Source organism: Phoenix dactylifera, chromosome 3 (assembly GCF_009389715.1).
Source record: "Phoenix dactylifera cultivar Barhee BC4 chromosome 3, palm_55x_up_171113_PBpolish2nd_filt_p, whole genome shotgun sequence".
Classification (NCBI taxonomy): domain Eukaryota; kingdom Viridiplantae; phylum Streptophyta; class Magnoliopsida; order Arecales; family Arecaceae; genus Phoenix; species Phoenix dactylifera.
The window spans coordinates 16440082-16460918 of record NC_052394.1 but is presented as its reverse complement, the minus strand read 5'-3'; the positions used below and the strand labels follow the sequence as shown (position 1 = coordinate 16460918).

General features: G+C 35.4%; 1 protein-coding gene across 3 annotated transcripts; it reads right to left on the bottom strand.

Moving 5' to 3' along the window:
* Positions 1-143: 143 nt before the first annotated feature.
* Positions 144-20411, bottom strand: LOC103718623 (ATP-dependent DNA helicase Q-like SIM). Of its 3 annotated transcripts, none has more exons than XM_008807534.3 (16): positions 20062-20411; positions 17844-18796; positions 17434-17653; positions 17228-17338; positions 16911-17100; positions 15179-15530; positions 11480-11673; positions 10446-10502; positions 9529-9609; positions 8038-8101; positions 6040-6139; positions 5862-5945; positions 4273-4360; positions 2780-2896; positions 1527-1619; positions 144-864 (listed from the first exon to the last, which is right to left on the bottom strand). In XM_008807534.3, the coding sequence occupies exons 2-16, from the start codon at positions 18532-18534 to the stop codon at positions 559-561; spliced, it is 2748 nt and encodes a 915-aa protein (XP_008805756.2). In that variant the 5' UTR covers positions 18535-18796; positions 20062-20411; the 3' UTR covers positions 144-558. The 3 variants fall into 3 exon arrangements, with proteins under 3 accessions (XP_008805756.2, XP_008805757.2, XP_038980691.1); XM_008807535.4 differs by having other exon boundaries at positions 17844-18671; XM_039124763.1 differs by lacking the exon at positions 5862-5945.
* Between the last annotated feature and the right edge of the window lie 426 nt (positions 20412-20837).

Below are 20837 nucleotides of genomic sequence, written 5' to 3'. Positions count from 1 at the left end.
CCATCAACTACATTAAGTATAAATGCTAATGAGATCTATAAAATGGCACCAACAGTTGCTCATTCAGACTCCTAGGGCTCTAATAGATCTTAAATTGCATAAGGCAGACTGGTAATGAAGCAACAATGTGGAAGATGGGAGTATGATATAACATCAAACAGCTACCCATTGCTTGCAAGTTGCGGAACAACTTTCCTATAATCATTCTTATAAAGTTACAATACAAGAATCAGAAAAGGTTGACCCATTTTCTTCTCAAAGAAACAAAAAGGAAGAAAAAGAAAAAGGAAAAGACCGAACAAATGTCACTTAAAAATTGGTAATGCAATGAATGAAATATTGAAAAGGAAACTAAGCTATGCTTGTGGCAGTCATCATGCCACTAATCAAAGTAGAATATTCCACTTTTGACATATATTACGGTAAAAAAAAACCACCTTCCTTTGATGATGCAGATAAAAGGTTTTGTGTTTGATCCTCTCTTGCCTTTCTACATCCTACTGTCAAGTTCCAGCAATAATAGAGCAATCGTGAATTCTTGCGATCATCCGTCATTCCTTAATGTTTATATTTTGATAGTTTTGCTGCTAACCTTCCTCTGACAGTGTTCAGATCCTGATTATGCTTCCTAGACTGTCTTTTCCTTTTCCTTGTCCTAAATTTTTTCGCTTGTAGTCGCTGGCGCCGGATCTCAGGGTCAGCCCACCCTCGTCCCCACTCTGAGAAAGAAGAGTGTGGCTTATGCTTTTGCACTGATAGTAACATGTCAGCTTCAGGGTATGCATACAAAGTTTTCTCTGACTCTAAATGCAGAAATCGCAATCCCAAGTCCGTCAGCTCTGGGTACCGTATAGATACGTGGGGCTGCAAATATACAACCATAAAATTAGATCATGAATAAGTGATCAGTCTAACATATGTATAGCCATGTACTTGAGGACTTTCTTGTCAAATTTAGGTAGGTGCTATGTCAGTCACTCTATTAAAATAGTTACATAAATTGTATGAGTTTGTGTCTGTAGACAGACATGAATGTATGTGCTTATATATCTGAGTGAGTCTGTATGTTCACATGGACGTGTGCGTGTCCATATATGTCTCGATGTGTCTGTGGCAGGGTTATTGTCCGAACAGGGCAGATTGGAGACTTTTAGCCACACTGCATGAATTTACATTAACGTTTTCCTCAATAGAGTCCTTCAGCTATTCAGTAGTGCTCATTGTGTCTTCCTAATCATTATTCATTGCAGCAGGTTCTTGCAATGTATCTATTCATTGCATCATAGTTTCTTCTCATCATCAGTTTCCTACTTAGCAATAACATGAAAATGCCAACGGTTATGTGTCAGTTCTAGATAGCTAAGCAACAAGGTTTTGAATTGAAGCCTCACATAATGATAATACGAATAAGAACACTAAAACATTGAATAATTGAACAAGATAATATGTCTTTCAGATGTCAAAAAAAAAAGCCAAACATGTCTGAGAATTAACCATACAGAGCTGTTGCAATATCAAGTTCTCACCGAGATATCTCCTTCTCTAACATATCCCATATTTTCCAATATGCGTGCAAGACCTTGCCACCATAAACGATCACTTGCAGCAAACTTATGGAACTGTACACAGGTCATGAGTTCCCAAGATCTTGTTAGAAACATCTGAAGAACTGAGATCTTATGCACTTAAATTTAAAAACAATTAGCAGTACTCATGCAACTTGAAGTACAATTCTTTTCTCAGCATCAAATTAGGGAGGAACCTGTAATTGCACCTCACAAATAACTATAATTCCCTCTGCTAAATATTGCCTTCTTTGCTGTGTCTACTCCATATGCAATAACTAATTTCTAGGTTTCCATGGTAGGTCTCTTTCTTGCCTAATGTTGCCTTTACCAAGTCCTCAGCACCAATTTATACGTTAAAAGATGGTGAATATAGTTCTTAGACTTCAATGAATGTTGCCTTGTTTATCTAGTATCATTCTAACGTCTTCTGATAAGTTGGTTGAAATAAGGGCTAACTATAGCTTGTTCATCAATCTAACCTCGAAGATGCAGTATCTTATTATTTTGTTATTCCTTTGTAAATAAAAAAAATCTAGTCATGTAATTGCCATAGCAGCAGGGCTGCAGAGTACATCATTCAGAAATCTTACAATTACCACTATCCCAGGGGGTTTGGGAATGGATTTGAAAGGTTTGTTAAGCTCATGCTGATCCATCAAGTTGGAAGGACCACACCATTATAATTGGGTTGGTCTTGGCTAACCCACACCAAACCCAACCCTCACCCAAAACCATTAACTTCAGGTGGGTGAGGGTGGGTTGGCAGGTCCAGGACAATAATTTCCACAAAGAAACATCAATTATGCATTAAATCTTGATATTTTTCTGCTAATGCTAATGAATTCTATGCACACGAGAGCTGGCATGGATAAAGGATCTAGCCTTTTAACAGGCACAAACTATGAAGGACTCATAAAGCTGACCTCCCACACTTGTTCTTTTCTTATTTCCTCTTTTTCCCTACACTAATGATTAGATATATATTTAATGATAGCATAATATCACGTTGTTAATTAAGAAGACAAATTTCTGATGATAAACCTCATTTAATAATTGTGTAATATATGCCTGAAGCAGATGTTTAAAAATCTACATGAGGATCCCATGTTTTACAATGAATGTTTCAATAACTCTCCACAGTTTGCCTAAATCAATTTGAGATCAGTCTCCCTAGCTTTGCATATGTCAGCAATAGTATACTCAATACAAACCTGTTCCCTTATTTTACTGATGACCATCTTGAAGTTGGGCTTCTCAATGAACCTCCTGCTACCAGATCCACTGTATATTGCACCATCGTGTGATACAGTGCCAATACTTGACGACCCCTGAAAAGAAGAACAAATATAGATGACATATAATTAAACATTTCATACCCAACATACATATCACAAACAAATATCACTTAATTACATCTTTGCTAGCATAAATCTTAGAAATTTTTTTTAATAGAGGAACATATGCTAATCTAAGAAGCCTTACTAGACAAAGATGAAGAATCTATGCATAAGAAATTTCTTTCTGTAACATAATCTAAAGATTAATAAACAATTATAAATGTAGACTAAAATTATATGTTTGCAGGTTTTATAGGTTTTATTAGTCTAAATATACCATGTTGGGTGCTTTTTACCTAAGCATCAAGCAGTCATGAGTTGAATAATTTCTAAACAACAAGAAGTATACTTAGCTCAGACGATAGTTGGAAAGTATCCTAAGTTCCTAACCACTTGAATTTTTGTTCAAATTTGTTTTAGCAAATGCATATGCTGATAAATGCTGTGGATTGTTGATTTGGATGGCCCACGATGCACTTCTGTATTTGGCATAAACTTCTCTTTTTGAGAGTACTTTGCCCAAGAATCATTAGACCGGTTCCCAAGCATACATATACAAACTAATTCATGTTGCTTTCACTGAGGAAAACATAGTTGCAGGCAACTAAAGAAGCCATGACGGAGAAATCTTCACTATCATATATTTGTCATTAGGTTCATAGACATTAATTTCAATGAAAACACTGCAAAATATTTGAGGGATGGAGATTTAGGGTAGCAAATGTGATTTTTATATGTATTTTCCTTCAAAAAAAAACTAGGCACATAAAATCTGGAGGAATTTAAAATAAATATTGCTGCTGCTCATCATAACAAGAAAACTCTTGTTGCTCAACTCTCCCTATTTTAACAAATATAAATATTAGTGAACAAACTGAATAGATAAGAAATTAGAAAAATAGACGGTTAGAAAATCCATTTTTAAAATGTAGACATCATATATTTTTCACTGTAAATGCTTTTCAATCAAGAGAAGAAAGTATTTACAAATTCTGAACCTGGAACATCTATTTTTGCAATAAAAACTTAAGAATTTTATGCCAATACTTTTTTGGATGCAAGAGCAGTTCCTTTGCACTCTATGTGAAAAAGAAATCTATTTTCTGCAGCTGGCAGTAATGAAACTGAGCCCCTCCTTGACGCCTTTGAGCCCTGATCACTTTTTTGAGAAAACATCCAGAAGCAAAACAGATCACATGTACAATGCTTGCTAGCTTGTTTGGAACAGAAATGATAATATTAACTACTATAAATGGAAAACCAGTCTAGCAAGACAATGGAACTCTGAACCCGAGAAAGGGTAGATGATCAAATATCAAATGCAGATAATACATATTACATAGTATGTAAGTGCTACAAAAACTCACGCATTCAGCTCTGAGAACCCTCAAAAAAATATCTGCTTCCTCCTTCAGATTTTGCATTTCAGGAGCTCCAGTAACACAGATGTCACACCTGCACACCAGAAGTGTTTTTTTTCTACGAGAAAAAAGAAGAAAAGCCTAAAAGAGGAGATGAACAATGTAAAGACAAATAGCGTGCTACATACAAAAAAGGAATTGAGGAGGGAATCTTGTAAAAGTTACATTTACAGTTCTTTACTCTTTATTTGAATATAATGAACATGATCTAGTTCATAGCCAATATAATTAAAATGAACTTATGATCCATGACTGATATGTCCTGACCACCTACATTTTATGGTATGATTTGTCCCTGTTACATTGGCAGATAACACAATGTAAAGAAATAATCTAACCTTAAGAAACCAAAGGAAACATAGATGCACGTCACATTTTAGAACATTGTTACTTCATAAGAAGTCAACTCTAACATTTTTAATGACAATAAATTCTGATGCTAACCAAATTTAGAAATAAACTGCATGCACTCACTTATCAAACCTAACCATAACTATAATCATTAATTATTTGGAGTTCTTTAAATCCTTCTTAGAAAGTTATTTCTACCATGAGCTACATCCATCTTCATCTCAAGCTTCTCCAAAACCTCTCTTTCATGCATCCTACCTTAGATCACTCCTCTTTCTGCATCCATATCAACTCAATAGTTTCTTAATTGGTTCAACACCTTTGCTTCCTCTAATGTATGCAGTCCTACCTAGACCACCCATGCACCTTCCATTCACATCATTTCGGTGCTCAGCTTAAATGCTAGGAACATTTCTTACAACACAACATTCAGACCAAGAATAGCCTTTCTTCTATTGTACAACTTCTTCCTTTTGACTTTTATGTTGATTACCTAGCACCACTCCATCCACCTAGCTCCAATTCTACCTATCATTAAAACACGTAAACTAATGGAAAATATATGGAACTAAATGCAAGACTCACAAAATAATTTCTAAATTGCCAAATATAATCATGTTATTGTTTCCAATAGTTATATAGCTTCCATATTAATTAAAAAGGCAAATAGCAAAGGTTTTCCATCAACATCTTGTGAAATGTAAATAACTTTGTTATTGAGATATATAGATACAACTGCATATGCATAGAAATATTAACATAAATTTTCATCAGAATCAACAATTGTTTTCATCAATAATGCCTTCAGCATTACCAAAAAAGGACCTCCAGGAATACCATTATAAAATGAAGCTGGGTATGCAAGAGAGGTTAATGCAGCAGGAAAGTTCAACTAATAATACTTCAAAGATTGACCCCAGAATTTTGACCATTTAATAACTACAAGAGGTGTACAGTATTTCAAGATATCCATTTCAAGCACGCAACATTATCAATAAATTTCTGTGAGAATAAACACCTATTGCTGAGATAATTTTAACTCCCAATTAGATTGTCTAAATTGTTTCCTAGATGTTTGAGGCAATAGGAGTTAATATTTGTGCTGGTTTGACTCAGGGTCATGTATAGAACATGAGGGAGATAGAAAGAAGAGAGAGTGAGAGAGCAAAAGAAGATGAACATACAAGTTGCATTTGTCATAACTAAACTCTTCCCCGAAGTATTTTACTAGCACTTTAGCTCGGCAAGTTGCAGTATTCATACCATATCTGTAAAATTGCATACACACCTTTTTATGCAAGTTATATGATGGAAAGATGGGAAAGTCTGATTCTCAGGATAGAGAAGTCAAGAAATATTTACCGGAAACAGTTGGATAGCATTTTGTATGCCTGTTTTGTCTGTTCTTCACTTCTTTGACTAGGAAGTAGTGATGGTATTCTTGATAAATTAGCATATAAAGCTGTGCCACAAATCCCAAACAAATTTAGAAGTACACTATGAGATATACAGACAGAGTTAAAAGAAAACAGTTGAGTTGTATGTCTACTAAGGTCTCCAACGAAAATTTCAATCTTGATAATTAAGCTTAATTGTTTGGATCAGGAACTGATATTCTACAAATCATTTGCATTTCAAAGTTTCCATTTAAGAGTACAAGTTTCTCACAGCAAGATCAATTGATGCTTGAGATATGATATACCTGTCTCAGGTCAGTAAAATTTGGGCATGCCACAGATCACTTCAGCAGCAAAACATAGGGGACAAAAAGCAAAGAGTGATCTTAGCAAGAAAACAGTATATTTCCCCAAGAAGCACTAGCCTTCCTCCAACTATGTTAATGGAAGTTACCACTAGACCTCAGGATACTGAGCATAATAAGGAAATTCAGAGGCTTCAACGCTAATTTCAGGTGAATGATGATGGTTAATCAATTTCCATGATGAAAGAGACAACAAAGAGGCGTCAAAATTTCATAAAAAACTAGATGAATTCTGAAAAATATTTAAATAGACTGTGACATCAGATGCATCTTTGATGACAAATATTTTTGACATCTACAAATCTCATAGGCAGATACTGTCGTAAAATCTCACTTCTTATTGCATTTACACTCGCTGCTCACTGGCTCGTTCATTCGCTTGCCCATGAACTCGCTGCTTCGCCAGAAGCGACTAGTCGCCTCCTTTCCTCCGCCGAGATCTAGAAGCACTTGTGCAACCTTCTCTCTGTCAATTGGTCCTTCCCTTGCACTATTTTGGAAGCTGAGAATGAAGGCCCTTGATCGGGTATAACACATAGGCATGCTTTGTATTTTTTTAATAGGAAAACCATGGAATACTAAACTCTAGGTCTGGTTATTTTCCCTCTAAACAGTTTCTTCCAAAGTTTATTTAGATTAACTTCCCATTAACTTTCACACTTTCCTATGCAAGACTAGAAGTGAACCAATAATCATCTCGGTATGATTGTAATAGCTGTAACTAAATCTAGATGTTCTTATCCAGATGACCTAAGATTTGAGATTTAGATCAAAAAATATACATGGTTGGATTAAAATCTAATAAATATTTTTAAAAAAATCAGGCTTGCGGTTCTTCTCAGATTCAAGACCAAGAACTAATATATAACGATGTTGTTTGATAATATATTTCAACATCAGTCGCACATAGATATGATAAAAGAAAGATAAAAACCCCAATTCCAATCACTTCTGGATGCAGATATGATTATCCAGATTCAATCCCATTTTCAGAAGCAAATTGGATTTGAATACCTCTGAGTCTCTGACTAAATATACATTCTGAGCCAGAATTCATATATTCATTTGGGTTTGTATCTGACAGTCAGAAGTAAATGTCATGTTTAAAGCCCTAGAAAGCTGTCATGAACTGTGCAGCGATTTATGCAAGTATTAAATGTATCTTTTGTTAAGAAAGATTGATAAAGAAGGCGAAAAAATCATGTTATACATGCAAGACTTAAGGGAACAATAACCTATTGCCATCAAACCACGTATAGTCCATTTTGTGCGGAGAGGAGAAAGGCATACTCAGGTATATTCTAGCCGCTACAAACATACTAACTAAATGGCTAGAACTTTAGCAATTTTATAGTTAAGTTTAATCACCTTAATCCATATGATACCACTGGGACAACATATCCTACGAAAACCAACTTAGTTAAGCAAGCGTTTAAAATATTACGTACCCATACAACTTATTGTGATTAGTTTTTTCAGAAAAACTAATGTTGCTCTCATGGAAAGATAGAGATGCTAAGCTGTGAATTACAACTGAATTCATAATAAAATGCTATAAATTTCAGTGCACCAAGTTTAGAAATAGTCCATGGACATACTGCAATCTGATGGTTTTCCATCTCTTCCAGCTCGACCAACTTCTTGATAATAAGCATCCAAACTCTGCAGCCAAAACAAGAACAGATGACTATGGAAGAAGATATTATTAAAAAAATCAAAAACCTCTATAGAAATGCAGAAGAGAAGACGAGACACAATAACATAACAACCGTAATTGGTAATAACGTACTAAAATACAAGCAACGACTACTGCACAATGAGTACTCTCTCAAGCATAAGTTGCATTGGCATCAGTAAGAAGCAGCAGCAGTAGTCCGGCTATAATTATATACAAAGTTGTTAACTAAGAACTGTGTTGGTCAATGCAAGAGAATGAATGGAGAATCACATAAAATGGCTTTGAGAAGCTTACTATTAAGTTCCAAATAACATGCCAAACAAGAAAAGAACATTAACTAGAGAATAGGTATCGAGGTATTCTTTGCTCTATACCAAGAACAAAACAAAGACTACTGATGCGCATGGCTGAGAAGGATTACGTGTCCAACTCCGATATATGCATGATATCCCATATACAAGTTGGAGTTGCTGAAGAAATAAGGTGGTGAAAAGATTTGGTGGGGCTTGGAAAAGGTGACTGGTTTCACATTCTAAAGTTATCCGGGATTCCGGAAATCACCATTCTTATATGGATTCCAGTGTCTCAAAACAGGATTCCAAGATCAGTGGCCTCCCCTTTCCCTACTTTCCCCCCTGCATTCCTCAGTCTATATGCTGTTCAAGAATTGAGGATTATTACATGGATAACAGACCTGGCCTGGGCATTGAAATATCTACCACATGTCTTTCCAAGTCAGAGAGAACTTCTAAGTATCAATCTCAAATCTTCTGACCTACTTTCAGTTAACTGGCTCATTAAAAAAAAAACGAGGATAACATATGCATGCATATTCATATATGCGAAGCATCTAACCAAGGATGCTATGTGCTTAATTACAAATGCAGTTTATCATCCTCTCATCCATCTCATGGAATAAGTAGGATAATGGCTAGTACCTGTACTGGCTTTAAGCAGTATGGTTTTGTCAGTGGACCAGAATAATAATTTTAGAACCATATATAATCCAAAAACAAAGCCATCACCACCTATGAATTAAAGGTGTTAGCTTAAGAAGTCAACCAACTGATTCTACAATACTATTACTATTTTCCACCTTTTCAATTGTTCTAAAACTAGAGCTTCTAGAGTTGACGTCTTAGACCCTCTTAGGTTTCATCGCAAAATAAAATCAGAATATATGCTATTAATATTTTTCAGATGCACGACAAAACTCTTAATGATTCCAACTTGGTTAAGGATTCTGATAACAGCAATTGAACAGAATAGGCAGAAGTGTTAAATTTATGCTGAAGTCTCAAAAAAACGAGATTCAAAAACAAATGTGCAAAGCGAAAAGACATTAAGATATGTCTTCTGCTATTTTCAAAATGATTACTCTATATATTTTATTAAGAAATCGAATACACACCTGTGGCCAACCATAGTGGATGATTCTTCGAACATTAGATTTATCAATTCCCATTCCAAAAGCAATTGTAGCCACAACAACCTGGAACCAATTCCAAGTATATTGAAATGGAGAAAATTAGAAGCAGCAAGCATGTAATTTCAACTTTCTGGTATGTTCACTTGATCAACATTCTTGCAATATAAAAAAAAAAAAAAATTGATGTTATTTTCTGAGTGAGCTGATCCATTCTGGTAGAAGTCAACTTTCCCGTTAATATTGTAGTCCATGATAAACGAGGACAAAGAAGTTGAGAACCGCAAAAAACCAAGTAGAGGTTACTTAGGGGAGACATAATATGTATAGAAGGAAAAAATAAATGTTGTTAATCAAATCAAGACATAGATGACATAAACTTAGGTTAAGATTTTTTTTTAGCATCACAGAACTAATAATTGACTTTTTTTTTTTTGCTGAAAGCTAATACTTGACTTAAAAAAGAAAATTCATCATGCAACTTGACTAAGTATCAAAGGTAATATGGTCAAAGTATCATAGCCCTGAGGAGACTTGTCATTGTTAAAAAAGACAAAATGCACTGGATGAGATCAACAGCGATACAAGCCCGTGGTTGCAAAAACCTTCCAACTTGGATACTACTGGGAAGCCTTGATGTAGGGCTATTGACTACAGTTTATTAACAAAAGGTGATAGTCTATGGTAATATGCTAGAATTCCTTTTAGTACGGGAATAAAACGAGCTTAGAAGACAGATATCTGAAATGGAGATAGTACTACTAGAAATATAAAAGGAAATCATGTTTATTAGATCAGCAACCATAATATGGCATACACCACTCTAGCATAAGCCTGGGGAGGAAACTCTGCAACATCCAGCATATATTAAATAACCAACCTTGCTATCTAATCCAGATTACCTCCAACAAATTTTGATGAAAATCTTCATGGACACGCCTCAGATGGCTTTTAGGCATCTGCAAATTGTTCATGCAAAAATATATACTTTGATTAGTATCTTAGTGCTGAAAGGTTGCAAACAACAGAACAAGGTTGCATGTGAACCTAAAGATTCTGAATATGTAAAATAAATCAGTGACAGTTAACAACAGAGAGATAATTCTTAATTAGTATGGCTAGGACCAAAAAAAATAAGAGGGCAATTTGAGATTGACCACTTAATAAGAAGAAGAGACATGATTTGCCAAGAATTGGCTATAGTTCCTTATCTTCACGTAAGAAAATTTTTGGCACCCATGTTTATGAGAAAATACCTAGAAAGCTAGGAAAACAATGACCTCAAAGTTTCTGAAAAACAAGTTATTGCAAAACCGAGGGCAAGTCTCACAAAGCTTGGAAAGAGACTAGGTGGTGATGGGAAATCAGGTTCTTGCTTAGTTTAAAGTTTGTGCTAAAATAACACATTTGGACTTTTGGCTGGCCAATCTAATGAAATTCCAACCTAAGTCTCAACTTGTTTCAGATGTGCTGTGAAAACCCACCTGCTTAGACTAGCACCAGAAACTGCCAGAGCTGGCAAAAAGCATCAAAAGCCGTCTGTAATTAGGGATAACTAACCAAGTCCAGACACTTGAACTTGAGATTGGATTCCACCATTTTCATCAAAAAATGTTCCGAAATGGGTATTAGTATTTTAAGGAATGAGCCATGTGCACACAATGCAAGAAAATAAAAGCCAAATCATTTAGTGAAGGTGCACATTTGAAGGACAATTAATACCAAATGCTTTCAGAAGTATCAATATTCATCCCTACAAGCTACTGCCATTAACCCAAGGAATGTCTCTGTCCTTGATGTTTCATATCCCAATAACATAGTGAAACTTGTGCTGGCCTACAGGAAATTAAAGGACTCTGTTTCTAGAATCCTTTATCTAGGCCATTCTCACTACTAACAAGCACAGATCACATTATAACAAAAGCAAATATTATACCTTTGCATGATATGCTGCAGCCCTAACACCAGATCTACAGAGATATTTTGCTAATTCTTGTGTTTCTTTTCTGGTAGGCATGTATATAATTGTAGGACCTTGTTCTACAAAGCCTTGAAGATCAGATACCTCAGATGCCCCACAAAACTCAGAGCTCTCAGCTGGATAAGTTCCAAGGAATTCTCCACAAGAAACTGCCAAAAAATATGCATCCATTGATCTTGTAATTAGAATCAGACAACAAGCTGAAGAAGAAACATAAACAAAATTGAGAACATAGCTAAGCATATCTTACAATGGTAAAGTCCAAAGCAAAACTACAAGGAAAGGCCTCAAAAATTACTTTGTCAATTCCAATATTTGTCATATTTTTTAATAAACATCAGTCTAGATTCTCAAATCTATAGAGTTTGAAGCAAAATAATAAGTCCACATTAATTTTATTTACAATATATTTTTAGTTATCAATTGAAATGCTATTGGTGTATGTTACTTGTAAAAACCCAATGGAATACATATACGTTGAAAAAATTATTTCATACATGAATTCTTTAACCAGTTGGGTTTAAACAAATCCTGGTAAAAAATATTAATAACTGAAAAATTCTTTTTATCTGGAAACAAGCTGAAACTGTCTACTGAAATTTGGTTCCCGTTTGCTTTGGCAGTTTCAGTTAGTTTTGTCAATGGTTTCAATTTGCTTTCGGTGATTTCAGCAAATTTTGGTTGAAACTAACCAAAACTGATCATGGATGCTCTGTTGACTCGACATAATGGCATTAGTTAAGGTCCACAAAACTGGTACTAAGAACCATACCGGTAAATTACTAGTTCGGAATGGTATGCATCCCGCACCGAGATACTCTTCCAACACTTTTCCTCGCTCTTCGCCCCAATATTATCCAAAATCAGGCAATACGGGGTCGTTCCACTTGATTCATACCGGAAGACGGATCAATTCGGGTCATATACCAAACCGAGCCTCAGTACTATAGCAATAAGGTACAGTCGACATGGATACAGGTCGGTACAGCAGACCTCAGTGCCATTTATTCATTTCTTTAATTAGTTAGAAAATTTCAATATGCCAACAATTTTCACCTCTTGTTTTGGTCAAAAGAGCAGATGCTTGCTATGGATGATAAATTTGACCTCTAAGAAGTATTTTCTTTAGGTAAAATGAATTTGTTTTATTTTTCATTTTTTTAACATTAGAAGCATTTAGGACTTTGGTTCTAGGAAATGTCGTGAAAAGGTTTGGCAGTTTCAGTCAGTTTTGTCAATGGTTTCAATTCATTTTCAGTGATTTCAGCAAATTTTGGTTGAAACTAACCAAAACCGATCATGAATGCTCTGTTGACTCGACATATTGGTATTAGTTAAGGTCCGCAAAACTGGAACTAAGAATTATAACGATAAATTACTAGTTTGGAATGGTATGTATCCCGCACTGAGATACTCTTCCAACACTTTTCCTCGCTCTCCGTCCCGGTATTATCTGAAATCAAGCAATATGGGGCAATTCCGCTTGATTCATACCGGAACAGATCGATTTGGCTCATCTACCAAAACGAGCCTCGGTACCATAGCAATAAGGTACAGTCAACATGGATGGTACGGGTCGGTACAGTCCTCGGTGCCATCTATTCATTTCTTTAATTAGCTAGAAAATTTCAATATGCCAACAATTTTCACCTCTTGTTTTGGTTAAAAGAGTAGATGCTTGCTCATGGATGATAAATTTGACCTTCTAGAAGTATTTTCTTTAGGTAGAATGGAATAAGGTACAGCAGACCTCGGTGCCATTTCTTCATTTCTTTAATTAGCTAGAAAATTTCAATATGCCAACAATTTTCACCTCTTGTTTTGGTCAAAAGAGCAGATGCTTGCTATGGATGATAAATTTGACCTTTAAGAAGTATTTTCTTTAGGTAAAATGAATTTTTTATTTTTCATTTTTTTAACATTAGAAGCATTTAGGATTTTGGTTCTAGGAAATGTGGTGAAAAAGTTTGGCAGTTTCAGTCAGTTTTGTCAATGGTTTCAATTTGTTTTCAGTGATTTCAGTAAATTTTGGTTGAAACTAACCAAAACTGATCATGGATGCTCTGTTGACTCGATATATTGAAATTAGTTAAGGTCTGCAAAACTGGAACTAAGAATTATACCGATAAATTACTAGTTTGGAATGGTATGCATCCCGCACTGAGATACTCTTCCAACACTTTTCCTCGCTCTTCGCCCCGGTATTATCCGAAATCAAGCAATATGGGGCAATTCCGCTTGATTCATACCGGAACAGATCGATTTGGCTCATCTACCAAAACGAGCCTTGGTACCATAGCAATAAGGTACAATCAACATGGATGGTATAGGTCGGTACAGACCTCGGTGCCATCTATTCATTTCTTCAATTAGCTAGAAAATTTCAATATGCCAACAATTTTCACCTCTTGTTTTGGTCAAAAGAGTAGATGCTTGCTCATGGATGATAAATTTGACCTTCTAGAAGTATTTTCTTTAGGTAGAATGGATTTTTTTCATTTTTCAATTTTTTTTAGCATTAGAAGCATTTAGGACTTTGGTTCTAAGAAATTCAATGAAAAGGTAGATTTTCCTTAATGGGTTAAGGCCTCCATAGAGGTCCCCTAATAAAGTACCTTAACAATTAAACTTGAGACAACCTTTAGACTAGTATTAACAAATTAACAAGACACAATGAGAATAAAAACAACCATGTCATTAACACTTTATATAAAGGGAATATAATTAATTTTACTATATAAAAAACATGCTCAGTTGAATGGTCACACTATATGTATTTAGTTAAATGGCTACATAACACCAAAGAACACAAGGAAATTCCCAACTGCTAGATGCTTGCGGGTACTACTCAAAATGATAATGAAAAATAATACATTAGGCACTAAAAGCTTCATAATTGTTGAACAAAACAAATTCTCGAACAACTGAAGTTCGATAATTAAATCTTCAATTATCAGTAGACTTTATAAAGTATATTTTTATACAATACTAAGTTCACCCTAAACCTACAGTATCTATACAAAATTAAAAAGATCCTATATTAGCCAAAATATTACAAAATAGTATGTGATAACATTTATTAACTTCTTTTATTTTTATAATTTTCATTATTTTGATTATTCCTAATTATTTTGACTAAAGCTCAAAAACTTAACGGAACTTTAGAAACACCCAAAACTCCACAAGAAGAATTGAAACCGGGACCTTGCTGGAGCACATTCACATATGTTTGTACAGCCATGAATTCCAACTAATTAATAGCAAATAACGTCCACACATTGAGTGTGAGTGTACTGAAATAGGTGTTTCCAAGAAATATACATTGTTTATACAATAGATTATATCATTCAATTCTTTTTGACTAGCTTTTATCATGAAAAGAAGATGTGCATGCACAAGTGTATGATCTTGGAAAGGACCTGCATATATACCACTAAGCATATAGAGAACAGAAGTTTAAGATATTAACTGACATCTCATTCATGGGAAGTCATGTTCTCTTAAAAAAGAATACAATAATGAAAAGTTTGCACAAGGTATTGAACCTGTAACTTAAAATGAGAAAATGAGGAAATTATTTTAAGAGCTACAGCAGACTGACATAGATGATAGAATTCAAGAGAAGATACCGTAAAAATGATGGAATATCATTACCATCAAATTCATTCACACTGTCAGGAAGGTCTAGGTCATCTTCAAGATATTCAGCTGTCAGTTGATTTTGCCTTAAGGGAGGAACAATAGAATCTTCATTTGCTGAACTTGCATCATCACTATCTTCATAAAAGTGATCATCCTCAAGACTTTTGATACCATTTACCAACTTTCCATTTTCATCAGACATGCCATCATCTGAAGCCTTGCAGGAGCTGTTAGAATCATCTTCTAAATCATTTAAAAGATGTTTCAATCCTTTCTTCCCACTCATCCTTGCCATAGTGTATGTTTTTATTAGTTCATGAAAATCTTTCTCATATGATGATGCAGTCGTTCTACTATGTTTTACCTACAAATTATGGGGGAAAAAAGTAAGAATGCAAAGCATGATCCATGATTTTTGTTTTCATTTTGAACATTAAAATCTGACAAGAAAGTTGCAGAAAGAACAGCTAACGAGAAAGGTCAGGTGACTAGGAGTTTACATATGCACATGATATGCACTGCCAAAATCAATACCTCTACTTGTAATGCTTGCACGTCCACACAATCCTTATTATCACGTTTTGCCCTAGATGTAGCATTTTAAAGACCATTTTTAGCTTGTCAATGAGAGAAGCAGTGTAATAAAAGATTGAACTTGAAAATCCTGGTGGAACTTCCACTTTGTTGGAATCGGCATCCCAAGTGGTACCTTGCAACTACCGGAAATCCTCTCCCTTGTAATGTTACATTTTTTTCAAAGGAAATATACTTACAAGTTACAACCATGCTCACAAATTTTCTTTTTACTTCCTAATAAAATATTGATCTTCATAAAAGACTGTTATTGAGCTAACAAATTTTTTTTTGTGGGAAAAGGATTATTTTCTGGATTACTTGATATGGTTTCTTTAAAGTGAAAAGCAAGCTAATATTATTTTTTTTGTAATTCAAAGTTAATGTTTGGCTCTTAACTATTATAATTTTATAGTGATGGAATATATATTGTAAACACCTTTTATGCCCCTAACATGCTCCGTTCATTAGAACCATCCAAGCACAATCCACATCCAGGTTTCAATTTGTCTCCATCAAGTTCCATTCTGCTTTCACTCTGACAGGTACAGAATACTTTCATGGTAGGAAGAAAGCACACATTAACCATCATACAAGGACCACAATATTATTACATAGTGTATATATTGTACCATCCTGGCCATCTATCAACATGATATTGGGGAGCATTTCATGTGCGGGTGGTACCAGGTTGGGGCTGCTGTGCCACACTATCAGGCCATATTGCAACATAGAGTCCAAATAAGTTGAAGTATGGGCCAATCTAACCATTAGTTACTTTATTTTGTGAGTCACACTCAACAACTATGTTAAATACTAATTTGTCATCCAAAAACATATTTGTATGTTTGTTTTCTTATTGTTTACATATGTACATACATATAAGTATTAGGAGGGAAAGGGGAATGTCCATGTGGCAAGTAATGGAGATTGATGCCTTGATGGTGGGTATCTCTGGAAGGATCTCAATTTTGCAGGGTTGTGTATGGCTTTTTCAACATTTCAAGGAAAACCAATTTTTGCAAAAAATATGCGCATGATATCAATTAAAAGCTAACATCACATTACAAAACATTAGTAAACAACAAATATAGGGAATGGACCATTCTATATTTTAGGTAATTGAGAGGAAAAATTAGTGGTTATCCAGAAAGTGAAAACTGGGACTTACAGAAAATCGAAGGTTTGGTCGGAAAAAAGAAGTCAGTACAATCCTTGTTTCCTTGGACATGTGCAATAACTTGAAAATGTCTTTGCGAACAGGTATTGTTGCAGTAGCAGTCAACGCCATCAGTGGAATATCAAACTTTAAGAACTTCAAATTGCAGGTATTGAAGTTTTCTCTCAACACTGACAATTTCCTATCATACATAGAAAGAACAATTGTAAGATAATAAAAATTGTTACTACTCCAGCCTAAGACACAAAACGGGGGTGGGCGGGACCCAATCAAAATAGTAAATTAAGCTATCAAGCAGGAGGTCAGACCCGTAGTCAGGTCGAAAATCGTGGCCCCACTTAGAAACACAATGAACTTCATCAATTGCAAAAAGTGCAATCCCAGGATTCTCTGCAAGCCTTTTAAGTGGCTCCATGAGTCTGTATGAAGATAGTTCCATATTATCAGTGTATATAGAAATAGCCATACTAAGAGCATGAATCAGGCAAAAGGAATAAGGCTAGTTGTCTAGTACCTTAGTATTGTCTCAGGGCAAACATATACTATCCTATATACACCATTCATGGCTTTGCACTGAACACTTCTATCAGGTTGTCCAGATCCAAGGAAGCATGCTGATATCCTATGTTTTGCTAGATTTAAACACTGATCATGCATCAAACTAATCAAGGGTGAAATCACAATCACAATCTTGCTAGTCAATAATGCTGGAATTTGAAAACAGAGAGACTTGCCTGCACAATCAGTAGCTGATTCAGATGCAAGATGATCTTATATTAAATAGCTTCAAAAACATACTCAACATCATGAATATAATACAGATGCAGAAGATATATATATATATATATATATATATATATATATATATATATATATATATATATATATATATATATATATATATATTAAGAAAAGGTGAAATACCAGATCCTGTGGCAGCAAGAACTAGACAATCCCTATGAGCTAACCAAGCCTCCAAAGCTTCCTTCTGGAAACCCTTCAAGGATGAAAATCCAAAATGCTTTTGCAAAACACTACTAACTTTGTCTTCCCAGTCCAATTCAGCTTCTTCACTCTCAAAGTTGCATAAATGTGAAATCTGTTCACTCCGAAAGCTTCCATTTTCCTGTGGCAACTCCGTTAACTCTATGGGAGGCACATGAGTTTGTACATCTTGTTGAAAAGATTGGGATGCAAGCTCCATATTAGAATTCATACAAACATCAGGGACTTTGGGGTGATTTAAATTGCTAGACCTTAATTTTTTCATTCCAGAAAAGGAAGTGCCAGAAGCACTGTGGGAAATGCTTCTTTTTGTTCTACCAAATGAAGAAATATGGTGTGATATGCTTGACTGTTCCATCCTATTTGAAGGATGTGATGACATGACAACTTTGCCCAAAGAACGTTTTTGACTAGTGAAGCTAGTAAAATTACTTGAAACCTGTCCATTTTTAGCCATTTTGCTATCAGAAGAACCATTTAAAATGAATTCTACTGCATCATCGAGGCATGGGCCTACAGCTTCTATAGCTTCTATAGCTTTTGCAAACTCAAAGCCCATATCAATTAATTCAGCAATGATGTGATCAGCAAAAACATCATTCTCACCCATTGTTGTAACTCTATCACTTAGCAAAACTCAGTGGTTCTTGAACAAGCTCATAGTTAGGCAATACATACACCTCAGCTGGATATTGTGATCTCTTATTCACAACTCCAGGTCACCATGGAACAGTAATCAATGAATAGCTGAAAAAAATTGCCAGTCCAGGTTAGACACTGAATCATGAGTTGAGCAATTTAATAGCAAAGCAAAAAAGCAGGGCACGTTAGCTAGCAATGGAACTAGTGAAGGCTGGGATTGTTGGAGATGCCTGGAGACAAAGCCAAGAAACAGAAATATGTTAAAATCAATTGCCTACTGTCTGATAAATCTTCGGATAGAGCATATTTATATGATGTGCTTGTAAGCAATGTTTCAATGATGCCGACATCACCAAATAGTGGACCTCATCTGAAACCATTATTTACCATTACAATAGATATAGCAGTCAATATTTCGCAGCTCAGCCAATTATTTCTGGGTTCGGATAAAAAACAATGACTGCTGTAATGGTAATGGAAAATTATAGGGATAACATTGGCATTTCTGCTCAAGCAATTGTTCACTAAGATATTTTTTTTTAGCTGGCCAAGAGGTTTGAATATGCAAAGAATATATTATTTCATTTAGTTGAACAGAGGAAATGTAGAGTAACAACTCTTATTTTACCGTTAAATGATGGCTTATTTGTCAATTTGCCTTGAAGAGAGCCCTCCAAAACCATTAGGATGGGCATTATAACATTGTAATGGTCCTTGTTTTTCTCGTAAGGCACAAGGTTAAACTATATTCTTTGACATATCTTGTTCATCTTTGAGCCAATTATTTTGTCAAATAGAACTGTTACTTTGCTGTTATCACCCATTATTTCTTGTTAGAACAGCTTAACTACCAAAAAAAATTCAATCAATTAGGCCTTTCCAGCAGGATTACAGCATGATTGAAACCTCACATTTCCAAATAACTTCTTGATGATAATCATTCTCAATGAATGGCACCCAAAAATTTTGCAAAGAATTTGGTGTTTTGCATATATACACTTGAGAAAGTGCTTTTTTGCTTTCGTGCCGCTTGAAACATTAAAGCATAAATGTCCATCTGAAAGTCTAAAACTTGCATATATGCGCTCAAAAATAATCTGAAAAGTGCATCAAGTGACATCCTCCAGATAAGAAATAACATTACCATCTTATATTACCACTTAGTTGTTGTTATCTGCCCTCAAAAACTAGTCCCATGTTTCATTTTACATTGTCATCTTTAAATTTTCATTATTTTTCTTTTTTCCTCTTTTCAGAATTTGTGCCTGTAGACTACATAGAGACATAAGCACGCACAGATAGTCAATGAACAAGTTCAATTAACTTTCATTCATTCAACCAAATTGAGGTTTGAAATTTTGAATGACGGAAGTGAATGTTACGAAACATGAATGTAACTTCAGTTATTTTAACTGTAGAGAAATCAATAAGGGACTTTCGAGAGGCATATACGCAAAAATCCCAAACAAGCTAATTAAAAGGAATGAAAACGAACCGTATAAGCCGCACGCTTTGTCCTCTCCGACCACCGCATGAACCGGTCTAACCCTCGCAGACCGGCCCGTTCGACCAAGGAATTGGATTCCTTGGAAGGTCTCACCGGGGGATTGGGATTGCCCGGGGAGTGGGGGTAGGCCGAAGGAAGAGACAAGGGATTGGGGGAGTGGATGGGGCCTGAGCCACGACCGCGGCGGTGGGTTAAGAAAAAATGTGCAGCGACGGAGATCGCTGGCCCGACTAGGGTTCCGGCGAGGAGGGTGGCGTCGGGTTACTGTGGTCGGGGGCGGACCAAAGGATAGGCAGAGGAGAGGAGCGGGAGGGAGAGGAGGGGGGGGGAGAGAGAGAGAGAGAGAGAGAGGGCGGGGGAAGCGTACCTCCGTTCTGGGCCTTTGGTAAACCGGTTTCGACTTTAAAGGAGAGGAGACCGGCGAACCTTCTGGACCGAACCGTGAGTCGATTCCGGTTCAGCATCCGATCCGGTTTGAGCCAGACCTAGAGGGCCAAAAGTATAATTTACTTTTGAGTTTTTTTTGCGCAGATAACCATCTAAATATAAAAATTTACATAAATACCCGCTTAAAATTAATATTTATATGTATATTCTTATAAAATACTTGTTTTGCATACATGCCTTTTATTTTTTTTTACTTGCATATGTGCCCACGCCATCTAATGCCATCAAAAAATTAATAGTTTAAAATTAAAATTGACTTAAATATCTTTAATGGTTAGATATGCAAAAGAAAATATTTATATGGGTATATATATAAA

Coding starts and splice junctions, on each gene's coding strand:
- LOC103718623 (XM_008807534.3), bottom strand. CDS start 18,534: ATGGGTGAGAATGATGTTTTTGCTGATCACATCATTGCTGAATTAATT. Junction 17,339..17,433: donor TGCCCTGAGACAATACTAAG/GTACTAGACAAC, acceptor ATCTTCATACAG/ACTCATGGAGCCACTTAAAA. Junction 2,897..4,272: donor GGGTTCTCAGAGCTGAATGC/GTGAGTTTTTGT, acceptor TCTTCTTTTCAG/GGGTCGTCAAGTATTGGCAC.